The 23305-nt window shown below is 41.4% G+C and overlaps 1 protein-coding gene and 1 long non-coding RNA gene across 14 annotated transcripts in view; one reads left to right on the top strand and one right to left on the bottom strand.

Annotated features, from left to right (window-relative positions):
- Nucleotides 1–14441, top strand: part of kiaa1109 (KIAA1109 ortholog) — a 77079-nt gene extending 62638 nt beyond the window's left edge. For 9 of the 12 annotated variants that reach the window (XM_037125229.1, XM_037125231.1, XM_037125240.1 and 6 more), the window contains 19 exons: nucleotides 138–318; nucleotides 1959–2148; nucleotides 2475–2636; nucleotides 2734–2870; nucleotides 4901–5093; nucleotides 5431–5631; nucleotides 5882–6058; nucleotides 6563–6700; nucleotides 7327–7572; nucleotides 7721–7874; nucleotides 9071–9228; nucleotides 9560–9749; nucleotides 9933–10150; nucleotides 10505–10756; nucleotides 10871–11074; nucleotides 11480–11674; nucleotides 12468–12602; nucleotides 13179–13344; nucleotides 13483–13699. In XM_037125229.1, the coding sequence (XP_036981124.1) occupies nucleotides 138–318; nucleotides 1959–2148; nucleotides 2475–2636; nucleotides 2734–2870; nucleotides 4901–5093; nucleotides 5431–5631; nucleotides 5882–6058; nucleotides 6563–6700; nucleotides 7327–7572; nucleotides 7721–7874; nucleotides 9071–9228; nucleotides 9560–9749; nucleotides 9933–10150; nucleotides 10505–10756; nucleotides 10871–11074; nucleotides 11480–11674; nucleotides 12468–12602; nucleotides 13179–13344; nucleotides 13483–13699 (3514 nt within the window). Of the gene's footprint in view, nucleotides 1–137; nucleotides 319–1958; nucleotides 2149–2474; nucleotides 2637–2733; nucleotides 2871–4900; nucleotides 5094–5430; nucleotides 5632–5881; nucleotides 6059–6562; nucleotides 6701–7326; nucleotides 7573–7720; nucleotides 7875–9070; nucleotides 9229–9559; nucleotides 9750–9932; nucleotides 10151–10504; nucleotides 10757–10870; nucleotides 11075–11479; nucleotides 11675–12467; nucleotides 12603–13178; nucleotides 13345–13482 lie in introns of all 12 variants that reach the window. The other 3 variants (XM_037125228.1, XM_037125234.1, XM_037125230.1) reach the window with 3 other exon arrangements.
- LOC119034339 lies at nucleotides 4958–9062 on the bottom strand. 2 transcript variants are annotated; one of them, XR_005079541.1, is made up of 6 exons: nucleotides 8126–9062; nucleotides 6534–6672; nucleotides 5994–6090; nucleotides 5869–5905; nucleotides 5510–5653; nucleotides 4959–5095 (listed from the first exon to the last, which is right to left on the bottom strand). It is a non-coding gene; the product is annotated as an uncharacterized LOC119034339 (long non-coding RNA). The 2 variants fall into 2 exon arrangements; XR_005079540.1 differs by lacking the exon at nucleotides 5510–5653 and having other exon boundaries at nucleotides 4958–5095.
- Nucleotides 14442–23305: the final 8864 nt, after the last annotated feature.

Here is a 23305-nt window from a genome sequence, read left to right as displayed (position 1 = left end):
GAGTCTAATTATGCTCTATTTTATGAAATCAACACTCATTTGCAGGATTAAACTTTGTCCTCTGTGAAAGCACGGAATGCAGCTTTCGATTTCAGGCAATGGAAATGACATGACTCTTATCCCTGTGGGTTTTACAGGAGTTGTGAGCGCAGCCTCAGGAGTCTGGACCAGGAATCTCCCCCCAAAAAGAAGAAGCTGCAGCCCACCTACACCTCCACCACCCATCTCCTAGCAGGCAAGAAATGTCCCTCGTCCCTGCAGACCAAATCCAATGACATGGAGACCACAGTCTTCTATATTCCAGGAGTAGATGTTAAGGTCAGTGTCTCCCTCAGCATTTCAGTTTTTTTTTTCTTTGTTGAGTTGTAGGGGCATTGCTGATACTCTCCTTGTATATCGATCAGTTCTCATCCACAATTGTTGTTGGTGACATATAGAGTGTGATACCTCTTTCACGCTAAAAAAAACACTTTCACTCAAAAACACCATGTAAAATCTGCATTTATTGGGGCGGCTGTAGACAAGTTACCCACCAATTGGACAGTAATTGCAATATATTTAACCCCAAATTGCTCCCTGTGGCTCTTCCATCGGTTTATGCACATGAATAATAATTGCTCTAGATGAGCAGGTGGCACTTTGCATGGTAGCCTCTGTCACCATTGTATGAATGTGTGTGTAAATGGGTGAATGCTGACTTGTGTTGTAAAGTGCTTTGAGTAGTTAATCTAAACATGTACCCGCTGACAATTTATAATCAAATGGATGCAGTAATAATGTGTTGTGATTGAGATCCTGGCCAACCACACATCCTGGAATGTGACAAAGTTGAATTATTCGCTCTGAATTACAAAATTACATAATCGCCATCAGTAAACAAGACGCTGACTGACTCTGTCACTTGAGGGGAGGGAGGCTGTTTTCTGGGGGAAAGTTGTGATTATTTTTCAACACAAACACTTGGTGAGTTAAAGTTTTTTGCAAGTGACATGCTGTTTTTGGGCAGAAATGTGACGAGGAGTCGGTAGGACAGGCAGGAGGACAGCCACTGCTGCTGTATTTTTTTCCTTATACAAGTTGCCAAAGACAGTTACAGTTACTACGTTCCTGTTGTTTGGTCCTGTAGTGTTGCTTTGTGGGACATTTCTCTTTATTTTGTTGAGTGAAGGACCTGTGTAGTTATTAGACTGTTCAATAAACACGCCCTCGATACGCGCAGCCAGCTTACCCCCTCACACGGGTTCAGTTCTCAAATGCTGCGGCTCTGATACTAACTCTAGAGGCGGATCAGCGCCGCAGAGAAATTTCACCTCTTGCCCCATCTGAGACTTTCACACAGAGCAGGATGCAGAGAATTGGTGCAGTATCCCTGCACTCAGAGGGCCGTGTGAATGTGGCTATTGGCTCCAGCAGGTGCTGTCTAGTTGTCTGATTCTGAGGCATGGGAAATCTAAGCTCAAATCAGAGAGGAGAAGTCAGTCTAAGTCTTGTGCCAGAAAAAATATACGAAGAGATGGAAAAGATTGCATTTAGAAAAGGCAGATTTTAGGCCTATTTATGAGTCAGGACAGGAACCGCCATGACGCATATCATGTTTTACCAAAAAATGCATTCCTGGCGAAGAAAAATACCCATGGACACTCACCAAAGGAACTGCCATAACTCATTAACAGAACTTATTATTATATCTTGTATTTCTAGCTCGATCCAAAGAAATGTTAAATTTTCTATGATGAGATTTTGTTTTTGTTTGCTTCATGGGTTATTATCCCCTACTATAATGTAATGTAATGAAATCTTAATTAATTGGTGTACACAATTAACATATGTTGAGCTGATTTGGGCAATGTGTAAAACTTGACAATTATTAAATATGACAACTCAATAAAGCCAAAACATAAAGGTATGCAAAAACAGAAAGGTTTTGAATAGTCATTGCTTGTTTTTCTCTCCCCCAGTTGCACTACAACTCCAAGACACTGAAGACAGAGTCGCCCAATGCCTCACGTGGATCCTCTCTCCCTCGCACTCTTTCCAAAGAGTCCAAGCTGTATGGTATGAAAGATTGCTGCCCTCCCAACCCTCCCAATGCTGTCCAAAACAAGACTAACTCGCTCCTACCTCCCCTGCCCCCACCTATTCCATCAGGTACTGAGCATTGCCTCATTTTGAATTGCATGCCCTATCACCATTTGTAACCACTGATGCTAGTATACCACGCCTCTCTGAGCGGATGATCTAAATCCACACATGGAGCCACTGAATCAAATGCATGTGATTCCATCCTTTATTTAAAAAAAAAATGAAACCAGACAGTGCCGTTGATCAAACAGGCTCATGCATATTGTTGTGTGCTGCAGAGGGGAAGGCACAAAGACCATTTTTATAAAAAATTATTTTAGAGATGAACTTTTAAAACGGGTTGACACACAATCCAGGTCACAGATGAATTAAACTCCCATCTGTCATTGCAGCCAAAGGTAAAGGCAGTGGAGGAGTGAAGACAGCCAAGCTGTATGCCTGGGTGGCCCTCCAGACTCTACCAGAGGAAATGGTCATCAGCCCCTGTCTGCTGGACTTCCTGGAAAAAGCACTGGAGACCATCCCTATCACTCCAGTAGAAAGGAACTACGCAGGTTTGTTTGTTGTGCCTACTGTTCTTCATGAACTGTCTTCTCTGGTAATACAATATATTATTGCGTACTCTTCATGTGTTTACATTTTTTACATCAGCTATGGCTTCCCAAGAGGACGACATGGGTCAGTTTGATACGGAGCAGCTGGAGGAATCCACCACCTCCCTGGTTTCCTCGTCCACATCAGCATACTCCTCCTTCCCTGTTGATGTGGTTGTGTACGTCAGAGTCCAGGTACTGACAACTCCACTGTAATACTTTTTCTTTTTTTTTTTTCACTAAAATACGTGATAAAAGATAAGGATTCATTTTAGCTGATACAATAACTGATAATTACCGGCTGCTCATGGCTGATGAGATAATTGATCATTTAAAATTTTTGCATTTACAAAGAAGTTCCAAACCTGACACGTACCCCAGAGTAGGAAAGACTAAGATGTTGTAAGTAAAGATGGAAGATTGAATATTTCACAGCTCTCACAGATATTATGGTAAAGACTTTTTCCTTTCCTTCCTTCCCTTACAATCTTAAAAGAATAACAATCTCGTTGGCTTCCTCTGAAACTGTCAAAACTACTTCTGCTCCTCCTGCTCCTGAAACTCCTCCTCCTCCTTCCTCATCCTTGTTGCTGTTGTTTTTCTTCTTTTTCTTTTCTTGGTGGATTGCAAATGAAAGCAATGCAGCTTTTTCTTGCATAACTTCACAGACAACAGTAAACACCCAATTATATAAATCAAATAGATATACGTGTATTTATTGGTAATCATCAAGATGTTTGCAATCTTATATAATAACAGTATCAAATTAATTTCAAATTATTTTATTTTTTTATCATTCAAGCAGTCCTATTGATTGATTCATTTGCAGTTCACTATTCTGTATCACTGTTCTATATTTTTCCATTCCTCTTCCAGTTTTGCTTCTTGTAGCCTTAACAAGTTCCGTTTTTTATCAAGAAGATTTCTTCAGTAGTTATTAGCCAATTATCTTGTGCCCTTCCCTGATTCTTATTAAAAGCAATTTTTCTTCCCATTTATATTGATTTCAACCAAAAATCTGTCACCTCACATAAGACTTTCTTCAGAGAAACAATACCATACCACTCACAGTGCCCTTATATTCCAGTATTTGTTGCATTACTTTACATATCATATCCCAAAACACTCTTGGACACTTTTGGAAATTTAAAAAAAAACTATGAGTTATCTACCAGATTATTTACACTCTCCAGCAATGTATATATAATTGCATTCTTTTAAAAATAGGTGTTCCCCAGAGCACATTTACCTTTCTGACATATTAAGGTCATTAAAAAGTGAAGCTTTTCACAAATAATTATATGTATGCCATGGATGTGATGGTGTTTCTGCCAGCATATTTGTTTATTATCTTTAGCTCTGGTTTGTTATCTGGTTAGCTGTAAGCCACATGTTTTGACGTAGAATTGCTCAGCTTACAGATGTCTCTACTCTCTGATGACGCCATTACCACCGTGTTAAAGGTGCCACGACATAGCTGATGAGATGCAGTACGCACAAAGACCTTACAAGGGACCTTATCTGTATTATCTGTATTTATAATGTAGCCCGAAAATACAGTATTCACATTAGGTGATTCTTACCATTGCTATGTACATATTAGCTAGTTTAGCCCCAGCGTCTGAAGAGCAACAACCCATAGAATTACAGTTTGGCGCATTTGAAAAAAATCAACAACAGCTACCAACAGCCATAGAGTTACAGCCTTAACTAATGTGCTGTCACAGGTTTTATTGGCAGAATAAGAAAAATAACAACTTTCCCTAAGGAGCTACATTACCATTAGTGACGGTTGCGTTCACAGGAATGCAGTTATTAATAGTTCACTCAAACATTGTAACGAAGATGCATATATGTAGTTGCACATCTTTGTTTATTGAACTTAGTCCAAAGAAGAGCTGTTAAAGTTAAATATCAGCCTGAGCAGTCAATTACACTGTATAAATCCACTTCCTGTCGAGTCAACCAGCCAAAATTACGGACGGCTCCACTCTGCCATCGCTGAGTACGTTGTGATCATTGAGGTTAAAAAGTAAAATCCCGTCAACAGGATTTTACTGTCATTATGAGGATGCTACCACTCTGCTGCCACCTAGCGTCTACAGTTATCGTGTGCAGCCCCCACTTTTACAGCCGCGGCATCAGTGTGGTAACACGGTGGCAATCATGTCATGTGAAAGGAGAGACAACTGTACACTGAAGTGAGAAATTGTGTGTGTTTTCAGCCCTCTCAGATCCGCTTCAGCTGCCTGCCGATGTCCAGGGTGGAGTGTATGCTCAAACTGCCCTCTTTGGATCTTGTCTTTTCTTCTAACCGGGGAGAACTGGAGACTCCAGCGGGGGCCCATCCTACTGACGGCTCTCACCCATCCTCCACTCCACCTGGGCAACACGTCCCCAAACTGCCTCCCAGCAAAGGTCTGCAGGGAATGATTGAGAACAAAACATTTGCAGTCAAATTCTTATATCAAACACAGTGAGCGGATCTTTTAGCAATAAATGTACAATTTGCCCCAAGAGCCAAAGAGAAATGGCAAAATATTATCTTATAATATACGGTTAACTTTTTGACTAACAGGCAGACTGTTCATTCTAATCTGGAGGTTATTCCTTTTCATTATGAAAATATGAGTCATAGATGGGGGGTTAGACCTATAAATTGTGGTGATCACATTTAAGTTTATTAATGCCTATTGTATGGGACTGCTTGTTTTTGCCCCCTCTGTGTTTCCCACACTCCTCTTCCTCCTTTCAGCATCCCCGTTGCTGGGGAGCCCTCTGGGCAGGAGCCGCCACAGCAGCAGCCAGTCCGACCTCACCACCCCCCCCAGTACCTCCTCGGGGCTCAGCTTCACTGCCTGCATGTCTGACTTCTCCCTCTACGTCTTCCACCCCTACGGCGCCGGAAAGCAGAAATCTGCTGTCACAGGCCTGCCTCCGGGCCCAGGGCCGTTAGGTATGGAAATAGAAAGGAAAAACTTGTTTGTTAGCTGTAATGTTACTGCTAATTATTTTCCTCCTTTACTGTGGATATGATATCTGGGGAAAAAAAGAATGATGTACAAGTGTGCCAAATCTAGAGAGCATCTAGATATCCATGACTTTATGCTCTATGCTAACAGATCTACAGTATTATCTCATGCCATTTCTTATAAATGTATGACTATAAAGATGGAAATTAAAGTTTAATTACCTTTTTCCGGAAGGTACAGTTGATGAGGAGCCGTCTTCTGTAACAGGAAGAAAAGACTCGTTGAGTATTAACCTGGAGTTTGTGAAGGTCAGTTTATCCAGGATGAGGCGGAGCGGAGGCCCCACCTTTATTGAGAGCTTCATTCCTGCCAAAGGTGGAAAAATGGACACCACCCTCATCAACATCTCAGGTTTGTCCTCAGCTCCAGGGGAGGGCATTTCTCTGTTATTACAATAGATCATACTGATTGTTCATGGTGCAGTTTCTTGCTGTATTGTAAAGTGTATTTAGTGACAAATCAAGACATTTGAGCTTGTCATCTCTGGTTCTGGAAAACACTGCTTGTCATTCTCCCCACTTTTTGACATCAACTAATCAGTTAATCAAGAAAATAATCCATAGACCAATTGACAGTGAATATGATACTTAGTTGAGGCCCTGTTGTCATTTTTTGAATACAGTCCTTAGAAAAATACCCTATTCAGTGGGAAGTCTGAATTGATTGTGTTGGTCCATTAACAAGTATAGAAATGAGACCTGGTGGCATGATAGATGAAAAAAACACCCTTCTAACCTTTATATCTTTTTCACTCTTGGGTTAGTTTAAAAGAGCATATGCTGCCAGTATGCTCACTCTGTAAAACCGTTTTAAGGGTATGTCTCACCTGAACAAATGTTACACTCTCTTCCTTAGCCGTGTGTGACATTGGCTCGGCCTCCTTCAAGTACGACATGAGACGACTGAGCGAGATCCTGGCCTTCCCCAGAGCCTGGTACCGTCGTAGTATTGCCCGACGCCTCTTCCTGGGAGACCAGACAATCAACCTGCCAGGTGACTTGTTGACCACTCACACCTCTGGGCGGTACTACTACATACTGATATGTATTAATCTCATGTCACATCAGTCAAACATTTTCCAACAAACATAGATGTTTTTTTTTTTTTTGCTATGACCATCTGTGTTTTTTGGGGAATGTTTCGTCAGATTCAACACATTCAGTTTTTGTTTGGTTTGCCATGCTTTCTAACAGACATTTGCCCAGACAGTAGCTGTAAAGTGTGTGTGTGTGTGTGTGTCCATAGCAACACAAGCTCACACATGCCAGTAGTTGTGGTAAACACAGTCATATTGCCTACATGTCAGTGTGTCGATTACTTTCTGTCGGTTGATTATTAACTTTTTATGTGAGCAAATGCTACAACTGGATTCACAATTGTTTGCAACCTTGAGGTTAAAAAAAAAATATCAACAAAAGGATAAATGGAAAAACTGAAACATTGCACACTGGGAAGATTCATTTTTGACTATCTGCTCATCTCTACAGGGTTAGCTTGTGTACATTTTTAACATCCCATCTTCCTGACCTACCATCAGCCAACATTTCCTCCTGCTGTTCCTTGTTGACATTTCAAAAACAGTCCTGCAATTACAACTCTCAAACTTGACCTTGTTACAGCCTCTGGCCCTGCTACCCCTGACTCTGCGGAAAACATCACCCAACACCTGTCCCCCGAGTCCAGCCGGAAAGCCTACTGGAGGACCTGGGACGGCAGCATGGGGACTCAGCACATGCCCCAATCCCCCAACGTCTTCTCAGAGCACTCCGCTGGAAGCAACATGTCCCCGGGGGGCATGGGCCACCTCAAATCCCCTGCACCCGGGCGCACTAGGAGCGTGTCTGATTCCTCTGCTCCACGAAGAGGTAGTTGCTCATTGCCATTTCTTTTCCATTTCCATGAAACTCAAACATTCCTCGTAGTTACCAAAACACAGACTGATGTGAATTGATGTGAATTCTGAATAGAATTCCTCAAGTGCCTTTTACCCAATGTTTGTTCATTCTCTTCCAGATTCAGTGACAAAAACATCGACTCCTTCCTTCAGTAAGAACGGTAAGGCAGCAGGTCAGCAGGGGTCGCCGTGGGAGACACTGGTGGTGTTCGCCATCAACTTGAAACAGCTTACCGTCCAAATGAACATGAGTAACGTCATGGGAAACAATACGTGAGTGGTCACAGCTTCTCCACCTTTTAATGTTGATACTTTTATACCCATTACAAATGATTTTAAAGGAACAGTTAAACAATTTGTGGAGATATGTGTGATAGTTAGATGAGAAGATCAACACCCTCCCATGTCTATTTGCTGTATATGAAGCTAAAGACAACAACTACTTATTTAGCTTAGCATGAAGACTGGAAACAGGGTGAAACAGCTTGCCTGGCTCTGTTGATAGATTAAATAAATCCACATACCAGCAGGTTGAAGACAGAAAAGATAAAACATGTAAAACCACTCCAGGCTCCCAGTACAAACCTAGAGCTGCACAGCTGCCTGAGGCAGCTAGCTAACGACAGCTACAGTTAGCAGTTACTCTGCTAATGTACTGCCCCCTATTTGTGTGGAGTTGCAAGTTGGCGGATTTTTGCATACTGCACCTTTTTAAATGTGAAAAAAATTGGCAAATTAGTCCATAGGGGATTCGTGTCAACCATCCATGCTGTGAATGATAAAACAATCCATTATAAAATACTGGATGTGTGAAAGACTCAGAAGTGCAGAATCCAAAGGCAAAGATAGCCTGTGGCATTGATAAGAATGTCATTGAGTAAATGGCACATCGTCAGCATCATTTATTCGAAGAATCTGCTGCTTCACTGATGTACAAACTACAAAGTGTACAGAGTTTCACAGTCGTTAGGACCACTTGTGGATCGTTGACCCATCTGGTCTTCGTGTGGGTTGGTAGGGGAGGATGAGCCCAGGTCTAGACAGCTGTCTAGACAGCTTAACGCTTCGAAACTCAGCTAACATGTGTCCTTAGCGACTCTGTGAGGACACAAAAGCCTGCAACTCCCCTCCATTTAGCTAAAACCTAAGATGCATCTTGGATGAAAGGTGACACATATCAGGAAACTGAAACACATCCAGTTGCCTGTGACACTTAGAATCACAAAACTGTACTTGCATATTAACATATGTGTTTTAAAGGACAACAAATTGACACCTTGACATGATGACATACCAGTTTAACTACATAAGGACACGTTGGCTTGTCAGTCAGACTCCATATGGACCAGCCTTTTCTCTTCTGTTACCTGTGTTTATTCCTGGGGAAGTTCTGACAATGAGAGTAATTTATGTTTCATGAGTTCTCCTGTATTATTCAGCAGCACTCACAGTTGTGTTTGCCCCTGCAGCTGGACGACCAGCGGGCTCAAGAGTCAGGGCCGACTGTCTGTGGGCAGCAACCGGGACCGGGAGATCAGCATGTCTGTCGGCCTCGGTCGCTCTAAGCTTGACTCCAAGGGTGGGGTGGTTGGAGGCAATATAGATGTGAACACCCTAGAGATGGTCTGTAAGTAAACAAAGCCTCAGCTTTTCAGACATCTGGTGTTTTCCACTCATTGGTAGGTCTTGTTCTGGTAGAGAGCAAACTGTAGCTGTAGACCTGAGCCAGAGTTCACTGTTGAGTTCTTACACAACACTGGGAGCTGTGCAGTGACATAATACAGATAAAACACATTTTACTCTTTTTGACACTTAATATTGATATATACATGTGTTTATATATAAATGTGTGTGTGTGTGTGTGTGTGAGTGTGAGTGTGTGTATCCTGGAGCCGAGGATCTATACTTTAATGGCCAGTTGGCACCACAGTCCTAACCAGTTACTGTCCATTTTATAGCCCACATCTCCGAACACCCCAACCAGCAACCAAGCCATAAGATCCAGATCACCATGGGGTCGACAGAGGCCCGTGTGGACTACATGGGCTCCAGCATCCTGATGGGAGTTTTCAGCAATGCTGACCTGCAGCTGCAGGACGAGTGGAAGGTCAACTTGTGCACTGTTGACACCAGTCTATCAGAGAAAAGGTGTGAAATGATGTCAGCAGAAGCTTATTATGCTCCTTTGCTGTTGCCCTTTGCCAAAATGATACAGATATAATTTTCCCTGTGTGGTTATTCCAGATACAGCAAATGTCAAACCATCTCAATCCTCAATCTACCTGGTCTAAACCTTTTGTCTCCCCATCTCTGCTCCCCCTGTCCTTCTAGTGAGATCTTCATCCACGGTGATTTGCAGTGGGACATTTTCCAGGTGATAATTTCACGCTCCACCACACCAGACCTCATCAAGATCGGCATGAAGCTGCAGGAGTTTTTCACTCAGCAATTCGACACAAGCAAGCGGGCCCTCTCCACCTGGGGTCCTGGCCCCTATCTGCCCCCCAAAACCCCTGTCATCAACACTGAGAAAGGAGGCGCAGAGCTTTGTAAGCAAGCCTTTTTTTTTTTTTAATTGCTGCCGGGTTAAATATTTAATGCAGACTGTTACACAGCGAGCGTCTTAGGAAGCCGTGCTGGACATAGAGAGTGAAATGACCTGTTATTCTAATAAGATTAATTTGAATACCCCTACTTCAAACAGTTGTCAGGGTGGTTCAACAGCTGAATGTAATCAAACATGCTCATGAGATAATAACAATCAAACAATAAGCTCAAGCAGCATACATTTTAAAATGTTAAATAAAGTTTTGAAAATTGGATCCTTCCAAAAACATGGCTCGTGTTGAGGTCAGGATTGATTTGTCTGCCTGCAATCAACCCCCGCTGTCTTTGTGTTACAGACATGGATGCAGCCCATCACCGCCACTGGCCCGGGGTGCTGAAGGTCATTGCTGGCTGTCACATTTCCCTCTTCCAGATGCCTCTGCCCGAGGATGCCGTTCAGCTGGGCGGTTCAATGAGCCTCCATGGCAATCACATGACGCTGGCTTGCTTCCATGGGCCCAACTTCCGCTCCAAGTCGTGGGCATTATTCCACCTGGAAGAGCCGAACATCGCCTTCTGGACAGAGGCGCAGAAGATCTGGGAGGACGGTGAGACACAACATTTATTTCAGGCACTAGGAAGTTCATTGTATGAAAGGAAGTGAAAAACAAAAAAATTAATAAAATAACGATGGGTAGTAAAAGTGTTTCTGTTATATTCAGGCTCCAAAGATGATTCCACCTACATCGTTCAGACACTGGATTTCCATCTTGGTCATAACACGATGGTGACCAAACCCTGCGGAGCACTAGAAAGCCCAATGGCCACCATCACCAAAATAACTCGGCGGCGGCATGAAAACCCCCCACATGGAGTCGCCACAGTCAAAGAATGGTTCAACTATGTCACTGCCATGAGAAATGAAGGTAACCTCTTTTGATACTTCCCTACTGAAAACCATTTATTTTGTGTTATTTTGGGGTTTTTTTTAGGCAGTTAAATCAACACCTCTCTAAGATGGTTTCACCAAAAATAAAAAGTTAAAACTTTTGTACTATAGTCATTTTAGTGAGGTGTATCTGATAAAATGGCAGCTGAGTGTAAATGGTTGCTTCAATGTCGTATCTTTTTAAATTTCAAACGGTTAAGTTTAGACAGCTCTGACTAAAAGAAGAGCTTTTTTGTAAAAAATCTCTGTCAGTCTTTCTTTGCAACTGCTCCCACTTATCTTAAATGTAAAATAGGTGCAGATAGAATTGAACAAAAAAGCAAAGGAGTAAGAACATGACCTTGAGCTCCAACACGTTTTTACTGGTCTCATCTCTTTTCAGAGCTGAACTTGCTCAGGAATGTGGAAGCCAACAACCAAGACAGTGGAGCGGCTGCCAAGAGCTCAAGTCTGCTCAGCAGCTTCCGCAGTTCCTCCAGCTACAACCATGAAACGGAGACCATCTTTGCCCTACCCAGAATGCAACTGGACTTCAAGTCCATCCATGTTCAAGATCCTGATGAACCTTCTCTAACAGGTGGGGCTGGAAAGTCTTTTCTGTTACTGTTCTTAGGGTCAGACTGTATTTTTATCACAGTAGCAAATATTGTGTCAGTTACTCCTGCCTCACATCATCAAATCACCCGTGCTGCACAGTTATGTCTTATTTTTGCGACAAAAAAAATATGATAGTGCACCAGGGTTAGGTGTTAGGTACTGGAGCCAATCCCAGCTATTTTTGGCGAGGGCAGGTTATTCCCTGGACAAGTCAGCAGCTCATCGCAGGGCCCTTATCGATGGGAGAGGCCGCCGTGCAAGGTGCCAACTGCACATCAGGAGCAATTTAAAGCTGGGATTTGAACAATCAACCTTCCAATCACCAGCAGACCTGCTCTACAGCCGCCCCCTTTTAAATGTTTTATAACAAACTCTTTCTTTAAGGAGAGACACCGCATGTTTAAGTAATAAAAGAAATAATTCAAACAGATGTTTGTTTGCATGGACATTTGCAAATGACACTTGAATTGTAATTTCAGTCCTGTGTTTAAACATTTGTAACATTTCTGTGTTCATTATGTCCCAATTCTAAGAAGAAGAGCTAGAGCAGAAATAGAATTGTACATACATAATGGGTACATATATAAATAGTGCAATTATAAACTGTGTTAACTACCTGTTCTCCTTAACTACAACCCTCAAATTCTGCCAGAACCCTCCCTTCAGTTTTAATCTTTCTTTTCTTAACTTAGCGCTGTGAGTCCAACAATGTTAGAGAAGTATATATATATGAACTCTTTCAAACTTAATTCAATTGTTTTTATTTGTTCCAGACTCCAACAGCAAACCCAAAGTGGAGTGCAGCGTGGTGACAGAATTCACAGACCACATCTGTGTCACCATGGATGCCGAGCTCATTATGTTTCTTCATGACCTGGTTTCTGCTTACCTGAAGGAGAAGGAAAAAGGTTTTTGTTCAATTATTCATTCCTTAAATGCTTTCAGTTAGTGAAGAGAATTGAAAATGGACTTCCAACTATCAAAGCAGAAATAACATGATGAACCATGCCTGTCTGCCTGTACCTGTGAGGCTGTTTATATGCTGTGACACTTTTCTGCAGAGTAGCATGAAATGCATTTTTTTTTTCTCCATGCACAGCAGGGAAGTCAGGCAGCAGCATTTAGATTGAAATTTTAATTAGCACTCTTAATGCAAGCAACTTCACATTCTTCATGACAATTCAAATAGTGCTGTGACTTTGTTCTGTTGACTCTGCTGCTGAATAGAAAGTGAAAAGAGGCGAGTGGTGGAGTCTGATTAATTCAGACTAATTAAAGAAGGGTAGATGTGAATATCAGTAGAGTCTAGAGCTTTACTCAGGATGGGGACTGTGCTTTCAGGGATGTAATGAATGTTTTTTTTTTTTTTGTTCTACTTATGGGTGGTGTTGAATGTGTTTGCCTTGTTAAAAAGAAAACATGCGAGCAGTGAAGCAAGCAGAGCGACACCCTTATTGGCCCACTTTTCTCCCTTGTTACCATAGCCCTCTTTGCCCCGCGGGTGTTCGTGGCTCGTCCGGGCCAGAAGAGCCCCACAGCCCTACATGACGAAAGTTCCTCAGACAAAGATAAGGACGATGGCATCAACTACACCACGGTGGACTGGAGGGAGTTCATGTGCAACACCTGGCACTTGGAGCCAACTCTCAGGTCTGCTCCACTGTTTGGAAAGAACAAGGGAAATTAGTTCTGTTTCTGTTTTGAGTTGAAATAACCGTCAAATAATTAGCATGCAGTGTGTGAAAGAAATGTTGCACTGACAAAATGAAACATTTCCTTTTCTTCCAGGCTTATCTCCTGGACCGGGCGTAAGATCGACCCGGTGGGTGTGGACTACATCTTGCAGAAGCTGGGCTTCCACCATGCCAGGACCACGATACCCAAGTGGCTGCAGAGAGGCGTGATGGACCCGCTGGACAAGGTGCTGTCAGTGCTCATCAAGAAGCTGGGCACCGCCCTGCAGGACGAGAAGGACAAGAAAGGCCGAGACAAAGAGGAACACTGAGGACCACCCATATATACCACTGCAATCTAAGCTGTGTTGAAGTCCTCCGCAGGTCACAAACTAATTTACTGTATTACAATGGCCACTACTGTACAACACATTTGTCAATGTTTTACCTGCTGCACCCTGTGAAATTCGGTATAGTTGTTTAATGTGGCACTCAGCCACAAGCAACTGCCTGAAGCATTTTGCACCAATGTTATTCTCTGTATATTTTGAACAAAGTTGACGATGTTGGTATTATTTGACTGCTTTAATGGTAAAACCCAGCCTCTTTTACCTGTTGTACATGACCTTACTGAGATCGTTTGAAAGTATATTTTAAGGCTTAGCGATATTTCATGAGAAATGATTTCTTAAACCATTGCCTTTTCTTTGTTTCCCATGGAACACATGGAAGATATGCTTTATGTATTTTATAGTGTAGTTTTAAGATATTAAAGACAGTCCAGTGACAGTGTTTATGATTTTTTTTTTTTTTAAATTGTGAACAAATTAATACAGGGAAGTTGCGGCACATTGACCACTCAGTCATGAGGATGACATGAACTTGTAATTATAATTTGAACCAAGATCACTATTTATGGGTACGTGAATTGCAAAGTCTATAACATGTATTTGCTTGGTGTGTCAAGCTTATTTTTGTCTTTTTTTAATCCATACAGTAGAACCAGTGTATATAATTAAATTTCTTAAATGTGTTGATTTCCTAACTTAATAAAAATATTACCATTCAGTTTTAGACAAAGTTCTGTAATTTTCTACTTCAAATTGAAAAAAATATGTGAAATTTCTTTTAAAGCTGCATTCTGGAGGTTTGAGAAAAAAAATGGACTGGAAAATTTGAATGAGCACAGCTCCCAGATCCCTCCTTCTTCCTCTCTGCTGCGCTGCAGTCCTGCCTTCAAAGCCCCTCCCACTGAGGAGCCTGCCATGCATCAGCAGGCCTGTGACCATGGTAACAGAGGACACCAGATAATCAAGATGTCACATTCAAAATAACAAAAACATAAGCCCTGATTGCTCTCTTTCTGACCAATACAACTAACGAGTGCCTCATGACGATCACTGTAGATATCCAGAGTAACAAACAATATTCTTCACATAACAGGAGAGAGAGTTACCAGGTAATCATTACCCAGTGCCACTCCATGCTGCCTTTCTGAAGCGTGAGTAATGTTATTTCTCTAAACCAATTCAACCACTTCAGAGCGTCCTGAATAAAAACTATTATAACTGCCTGGTCACTTGAAAGACACTTTTGCTAACCAGTAGCCATAAAGACAGAGCTGAACACCGGAGTTGGCATACAAGGGCGAGTTCAGAAATTATTTGTTGCATTCTGGGAAATGTCCATTGTTTTTGGAGCTTGTCTCATACAAGAGGTTAAAAAAAAAAAATCTCCATCCAGAAGTGTGCTTTAGCAATGTTACAGAAATAATCTCCATCATGAAAACGTATATCGTGGCCATTCACATACACTGGGCATGCAGAGTTTAAACGGGAAGCAGATTGTCTGTGGTTGGTTGTTAACTTGCAGACAATAGTATGAGCCATTTTTACTTTTACTTACTCTTTAACATTACCTACTAACCTTGACTTTAAGTTTCTTTTTATTATATATTATCATATTGATGTTGGAAGTTTAAATAGACCTTAGTCAAAGTCCATTTTCACATTTTCTTACATTTAAATCTAGTAAACATTCAATATCCTGTGTCTGTAAATATTAAGTAAGTATACCTGCACACAGGTTATCGGAATCCATTGTAATCAGCTCAGCGGGATTTTAAAATCCAGCCCAAAACAACAACAACAACAAAAAAGATGGCAAGTCTTAATCAATGGGACTGCTACAGCCTTGTGTGACAGATCATTTTCCCCTGTAAGTAACTGTCAGAAAGGTACTTATAACTTCAAATGAAACTTTAATGAAGTGGGAATGCGTTTATGCTTTCTGGGAATGTCTCATTGACTGATTCAAAGCTTTAACTGAATCGACGGTAATACGTTTTCTTTCTTCAGGCAGTGATTTTGTTTCTGTTCTGTTCTGGTGCGTGCGTAAATCTACAAGGCTCCCTCAGTCTTTATAACAACTTCTACTTTCCTCCGGTGTTTGTCGGAAGACCACCCCACAGCCTCAGCCCCCCCCCACTTGATAAACATTAACCACAGGGTTTTGTTAATACATCATTCTGTCTGTAAGACCTCCTCTCCCAGCACTACTCTTTTCAACTATGATATCCCCTCTCACCAGGAGCCATGTTCTACTTTTGGTTCCATGCCCTGCTTTTGCATTTTTGATGGTGCGTTGGTGGGGGAAGAAGAGGGCGGTGGCACCGTGGAGAGGAAGAAGAAGGTGGGTTTCCTCTATGATGCCTGCTGTGTTCTCACAGCAGTGTCATCCGAGGAAACCTAGACAGATCAGCGTGAAAGTAGACTCGGGTCTTACTCTGGCTCGCCGGGGCTGGACATTATTTCTGATTTTAAAACAAGTGCCTGCTGCACGCTGCACTCTCTTCCCTTTGAAGCTACTTCTGTTTTACATCCCTGCACTGTTCTGTTCTTGTTTCCTTCACCTCACACAGCTACAATACATACACAGTTTATTAACAGGAGGGCCAAGTGAGTGACCAGTAGATGGAGTCAAAAGCCAGTTGGCCCACAATCTGTGCTCCTTAATGATGGATCAGCAGCAATCTACAGTGAACTGTCCTGCTGCTAAATTATGAAATAGAAACACAACAGAAAACATTAAAAAGTCATGAGGTGACCAGAGATGTTGAGCTGCTTTAATATCCTGCCTGTGTCCCTCCTGGCCTGGGAATAAACTGTGTCTCCATTCAGCTCTGGACTGTCCAGTCAAAGAAAACTGACATGAAGCAATAAGTGACCAGCCAAGAAATATCAAGAAACAGTGGAGTTAAAGAATAGCAGAACATTAGGAGAAGGATCAGGCTTTGAAGAGAATCAAACACAAGGTGAGCTTTTGACCGTTTTCACACATGTAGGTTGAGGGAAAATGTTTGTTCTCTGTCCAGAATGAAAGTCTTCATGAGCAGGCTAGCTGACAGTTTAGAGAAGCAAACAGACAGGGCGTCATTAAGAAGGTGTTAAATCTGGTCCAAGCACACCAGGAGCAGCTGATTACCCTCTGAGTACGCTTGTTTATTCGGTTATGGAATAACTGTATATTGAATAATAATAATTATAATAACAATATGATAGAGCTGCATTAATGATACACAGAATCAAAGTGTGGTTGCAAGAAAGCAAAGACTAGCATATGTGTTAGTAAATGAATGATGTGAATTTTTGAAAATGAGAGATTCTCCTTTTTGGGTAAAAACAGATGTATTGTTTTTTATTTGATGACCGTAACCACTCTGCATCAAGTATGGGAATGAATACATCTTGACAAGTTTCTTCAGGGTCTCTTGGACATTCAGGACTAATTTCAACCCAAATCAGTGCCAAATAAGTGACTGGTGAAGGAAGCTTAGAACGTGCATACAAAGAATCACAGAATGCTGAAATTTAGTCCTGACGGTCACTCTTCAAAAACGCCTGAATACAGAAACAGCGATGGGATTTTGCAGGGTTGAATTTTCATTAGAAGTTGTTGGATGACTTATTTAATGAAAATCCATGAAATGAACTGGGAGGGCCTCGGGGAGTTGGTATGGCTTTTGAAATAATCTGCAAGAGAGAGCAAATAAGAATTTTTTCTTTAAACTGCTGAATTACGCTGTAACATTTTTAACTGTAAACTCACTCCAGATAAAGTTTTACCAACGTTTATTACCAAATAAAAGAGATCGGCAGCGAGAACGCTTCAAGCAATTTAACCTTAAAGCCTTTAGTTCAACCACTGTTAGCCTTTAACAGAAGGTTTCTTAATCACTGTCTTAATTAGCCAAATTTAGAAAATCTATTGACTTTTGAGCCTTGAACTGAGTCAAGAGACAAATGGGGTGGATAATAACAGGTTCATAAAAATACATATGATAAGAAGGGCAAAGGTAGCGTGCAAAGATATTCATCATTCAAAACATCATTGTGACTGACGTCCTTGTTGATTTGTGTCGATTTCAACTATACTTAGGAACATTTTTCAAAAATTCTCATCTTTCATTCCATTCAAACCTTCTCTCAGCCCAAAATACACCTATGCAGCACTTGCTGATTGTGTCAGAAACCATTATCTTCACCAACCTAATGATTCCAAGTTGTTACTTTCACTTCAGTAAATTGCTTTTTTGGGACGGTTTTCACATCTTTTTCAAATAATCACCCTGTTCTGAATGTCCTCATTAGCCTAATGATGAATAGAACGAGCAAAGACGCGATACCTTTAAGAATGTTCGCAACCTCTTTAAAGCTTTAAAGCTGCAAGCCTGAACAGAGCAAATGTGCCCATGTGGGACAATGAAGACTGAAGCACATTAAATCAAATGCCGCAGAGTGCCATTATGATGTACAGCTACTAATCTGTCTCAGTACGAATGAGCAAATTGAGATTTGAGCTACTTTTTGTTTTGATCGAGTTTCTAATTGCTTGTTTAATTTCATCAGCTTTACCTTGATTTGATAAGCTGGCGTAACGATATGGCTGAGGAGCTGAAAGAAGATGCTGGCACCTAGTCCAGTAGTCTGACTGTTCAGTTAGTGATTGTGTGGTTGTGCAGTGAAACGCTGCCACACAGAATAGATCAGGCTTCACTCCCGTTATGGTGACCTCCTGGACTTCCGTGTGGTTTGAACCTCCTTGCTGTGGGCATCTGCCACGGCTGCTGCAGCTCTGTTACGCATGCTAACTTGAATATGCTGCTTCCGTACTAGTGCCAAGGTAGCACAGTACGGAAGCAGCAGACTGGCTAGTGAGCTGTTTGAAGGCTGTCACATCTTATGGAAATAAAACAGTATGTCTTTCAGTTTCAGTGAATGGATTTGATGTGTCATGTGAAATGTTATTCTGATCCTGCAGAGAATGTAATCCCAACACTGCAGTTTCACTCGGCAACATGCAGCTTTTTAGCATATTTCAACCTACTCTTCTAGGGTTTTTTTTCAGCCTGTCGTGCAAATGTAACACATATATGACCATAAGTCGTGTAACCAACTTGCAGGGACGCATGCTGCAAAAGTTGTCAAACAGCGGCTTATGGTAACATCCACAGATATGCAGAAAATTTGCATTTATTTGAACTTGTGTTTCTGATCACCATGCGTAAATTGGCGCTGGAAACGAGGTGGGATCATCAAAGCTGAAAAAGGCTGACGACTGACAAAAACGTGACTTGAACAACTACAAATTTATGCTGAATGGAAAACCAGACTCCATGTGACTCCACAGGACTCCCTAAAAATGTGCTTATGTCCTGCATCACACAGAGTTTTGTGTGCCTGGAGTGCATTGTTCTAGGACTGCATAGCGTGTCTCATCACCTATACCTTCAAACTGAGATGACTTATCTTCTTTGTGATCGTCACTGTTCGTGTTCCATAAAGTGGAAGTAAATAAGTAAACATACCGTATTATTAAAGGTAATGGTGCATTTCATTTGGCCTTCTTACTGTAACTCAAACCAGTCAATTCTTTCAGGAGATGACACGCCTTCAGGTCCAGGAGGCATGTCACACCTCTGTCCGCTTCCACCCGTGGCACCTCAGACTTATCTCTGGCAGCGAGCGATAAAGTCTGTGGGTTCATCGAAACAAACCACTGCTGGAGCTCATCACCGAGAAACTCCTCCACACACACAGGACGTGTGTGTGTACACATTGTTTTGCATTGTATCGTGCAAGAGCCAGTTTCAGCCAAGATATCCAGAGTGCTCTAAATCTAGTTGCATGAATCTTTATTGGCAAATGCCGTAAGTGCAGGTTGATTCTATGCTATCGTTGCATCGTTAATAAAATAAAGTCGAACATGTAGGATCAGCTGTGCATATTTGTACACTAGCTGCCGTTTCAGCCTCCCTGAGCCTCTTCCCTTTTGTGTTTTTTGATCATCCCGACTGTTGTTTCATTTTCACTAGGATGTGAATTTTTTTCATCCTTGGACTATTTGTATTGAATGCCTTGGGGGCTACTCATCACTTTTAAAAGGGTGGTGGAATTAGAATTGACACAAATGTGCTTGATTGAATGAAGACTGATTTGTAATCCTTTTCATATATTGGCAGTAAGTTACTCTGCAGGTTAACAAGAGCTCACGTTAGTGTTTTGATTTAATTCCCCATAGATGTTTCATGACACGTGGTCTGTCCATCTTAATAACTAAAAAAACTAAATGGATGCAGCCAGGAGATTTCTGAGTCTTACTTCTTTTAGAACTCAGCGTTTGAGATCTGCTCATGACATTTTAATCAACTCACTTAAGCAGGTGGGTATCTGGATCAAAAATGAGCTGTCTCAGACTCCATTTTTCTAGTAGACCTTTGTATATTAGACAATTCATCTATTTGAGGCACACAGCTCCTAAAAAGTCTCATCCGTTTGTCCCTCTACAGTGCAAGCTTCCATTTGGAAATGTCTCAAAATAACACTGTTTGTGTTGTGCTCTTATGCATTGTTAATAAGGAATTTGTTTTTTTTGTTTTTTTTATTATAAATTATTAATTATGATAAATAATACAATCTAATTCACATTTGATCACCTGGGGAGCACCACCCTCGAAGGGAAATGATAGTCAATTCAATAAGTCAGTGTCATAAAAGATACGACGTAACAGGGAGGAGGATTGAAGATTTCCCCTCCGTTATATATCGGACAGTGCTACAAACTTTTTTCCATGTCCCCAAAATCAACTGGAAGCGGCGACCCACCCCGACAGCAAGCTTTAGGAGCTTTCCACCTTTACCCTCCTCTCTGTTACGTTGCATTTGGCGATTGACACGTCTCGACTGGCAAGATGGCAGCAAGCGGAAAGAAACAGCTGCTAACCTGAGTTGTTCAAAAACTTTTTTTTTAGTAAACTCTTTGTACACAAACAATGTTATTTTTTTCCCCGCGCACTCCCATCGAAAATTATTAAAGTGGCGCTTTCATCGTGTTTATGCTTTTAAATTAAAGTTTGACTCTGGTAAAAGACCTTTGGTTGCATTTTGGTGAGAGTTTTGCTTTAATGCTTATTGCATGTTGGTCTGCTAACATATTAAAGTGATATAGTGAACATGGTTGGCATTCACTTAGTTTGCTTATTATCATAATGTCATGTCATGTTTCCATGCCATTGTTAGCATTTAGCTACAAGCACTGCTGTGTTTAAAATGCGATACAGCCTCATAGAGCAGCTAGAATGGCTCTAGATCGCTACCCTGAGAGTGAGACGTGACATCAGGATAAAATGTTTCTACAAAATACAGATACATTGAAATGTGTATGTGTCATAGGCTACTAACCATATTGACAATTCTGCAAAATGTGTCATTCAATTACATGTTTCTTGCCAGACTTACAAGTTGGGGGAGTGGACGGGATGTAAGTGTGAAACCACTGGGTATGTCTAAGAAGACCACAGGACAATTTCCAAATGTGTTTGTGATGACCAAAACAGTAAATGAAAGCCAAAATGTGTGTTTATCTGACTCTAATCGATTGTTTTTTGTGCCTAAACCTAACCAGAGCGCAAGTACAGCACTGTGACAAGAGAAACATTTGAAATTGAACCCACTCAAACATTAAGTTGTAATTTATCAGTGGTTTTGCAGAAACACTTTGCCAAACTTTGTCAACCCCCCCTGCCCCAAACATTTCTCCTTTAGCAAAGAAATTGAATGACAAATAGTCTGAAAATGTTGCATGAAGAGACTCAGCGTATGCCAAAAATACAAGACCATGGGTCAACCTTTTGAAGAGCATTGCCTTAAATGTGGACCACCTCTGCAAGATGTTCACAGTTCACCCACACAAGCACCTGTGAAGAAGATGAACACCAGGGGAACGTGGGCACTATTAGTCTTAGTTACAGTGACAAGAAGGGTTGAGATGGCAAAACTCAGCAGAAACTGACCCACCAATGAGGGTTTCTAAATGGGGATCCTGGGAAAACTGGTTGGCAACATTTTTGGCAAAGTCGTATTTATTAAATCAGAAACAGGCCTAGAAAGAGAGTCGGGCACATAAAACACAACCCCAGAAAAGTGATCATTTTCAGATTTAACATGAGAGAAAGAAAGTCACTTTGAAGCCTTGAAACAAGGTTTTTCAAAGCCTCACAGAAGTTAAAGATGCAAGAGAGAGATCCAGAGCAATGTGCTCAAAGCCGAGAGAGAGGGGCAGACAGAGCTTTAAAAATAACTGATTGACGGCGAGCCATACGAAAGTCTGAAGGATTTTTACACCAGATAGTAGAACTATAGTACATCACATCACAATGTAATATTTTCTTCGTGATCAGGTTATTTTTGTTTTATTTCAGATTAAAAGTTTTAACTCCTGAAAGGTAGGGTTGAATTACAGACATCTGACCACCTTATTAAAATGACAGATTCATTAAGATTGCCCTCAAGTCATATGCCAGAGAGAGGGGGAGAGAGATCCATCTTGATAAATGCAGAGACGTTTTGGTATATACACTATACTATATATCAGTACCTGTCTGAAAAAAATTATAGGCTACTTTTATGCCACTTTTTTCACCAAAATTAGTGGATCCACACATGTTTTTTAAATGTGTTGTTAACCTGCTAAATATTGCCTGTTGACGCCACTCCCACTTGTGTCCTCTGAGGAGTAACTGGTAGCTACAGGCATGGTTGAGCACACAACACAATAGTGAATTATAAAGACTGCACAGAGAACAGTCATAAATGACATCGTCCAATCACCTGCCAAGTATTTTAAGTATTATTAAGTGCCTGCTCTTTTTCAGTTTCCATTGGCAACTTCCCAGATGGTCTCTGTGTAACTAGGCATGTCAAGATACCCCTTAAGCTAGATAGACAGATATCTTCAGATATAAAACCTATTTTCTATCTGAGCTACTTTATTTAAGGAGTACATGAGGTTTAACACTTAAAACTGTGTTCGCTTTGACTTTTGAGCTTTCTCTCAAACATTCCGGCTAGTTTTAACTTTGTAGCTCAGCTCTTCCCCCTGAAATTGTTCAACCAAAACTCAAGGCTGCAATTCCACAAAGTCTGCTCAAGCTGCAACAGGCAACAATAAGTTGGCAAATAGATTCTGCTTAAATCCCTAACACCGGCACAGCACCACCTCATCAGATTTTGCAGAAAAATATAATTTCAGGATGCTGAGAGCGGGCTGCCTGTCATTGAAGTGTGAGGCTAAAGCTTCCCTAACTATCACACTTTTGCCAATCCTCTGATGATACCTTTTTCTACTCTCTGATGGTACTCCTATGCTTTTATATAGCAGCGGCCCATCCTCAGTGACGTACGCAAAACAGAATTACTTCACTGATGATAAGCCTGTAATCATACAGAGTAAAACCATCTCTCACCCATCATGCAGTTGGGTGTTTGAAGGCCTCTATTTATAACCTCTATTACTCCTGACAGAGTGATGGCTCAGTGCTGGCCCAAGCCTTCTGGGGGCCCTCAGCAGAATTTGATTTGGGTCCACCCAATTCTGAATTT

Source organism: Acanthopagrus latus, chromosome 16 (assembly GCF_904848185.1).
Source record: "Acanthopagrus latus isolate v.2019 chromosome 16, fAcaLat1.1, whole genome shotgun sequence".
NCBI classification, from domain to species: Eukaryota; Metazoa; Chordata; class Actinopteri; order Spariformes; family Sparidae; genus Acanthopagrus; species Acanthopagrus latus.
Note: the sequence above shows the minus strand (reverse complement) of the source record. Positions and strands in the feature narration are given on the sequence as shown.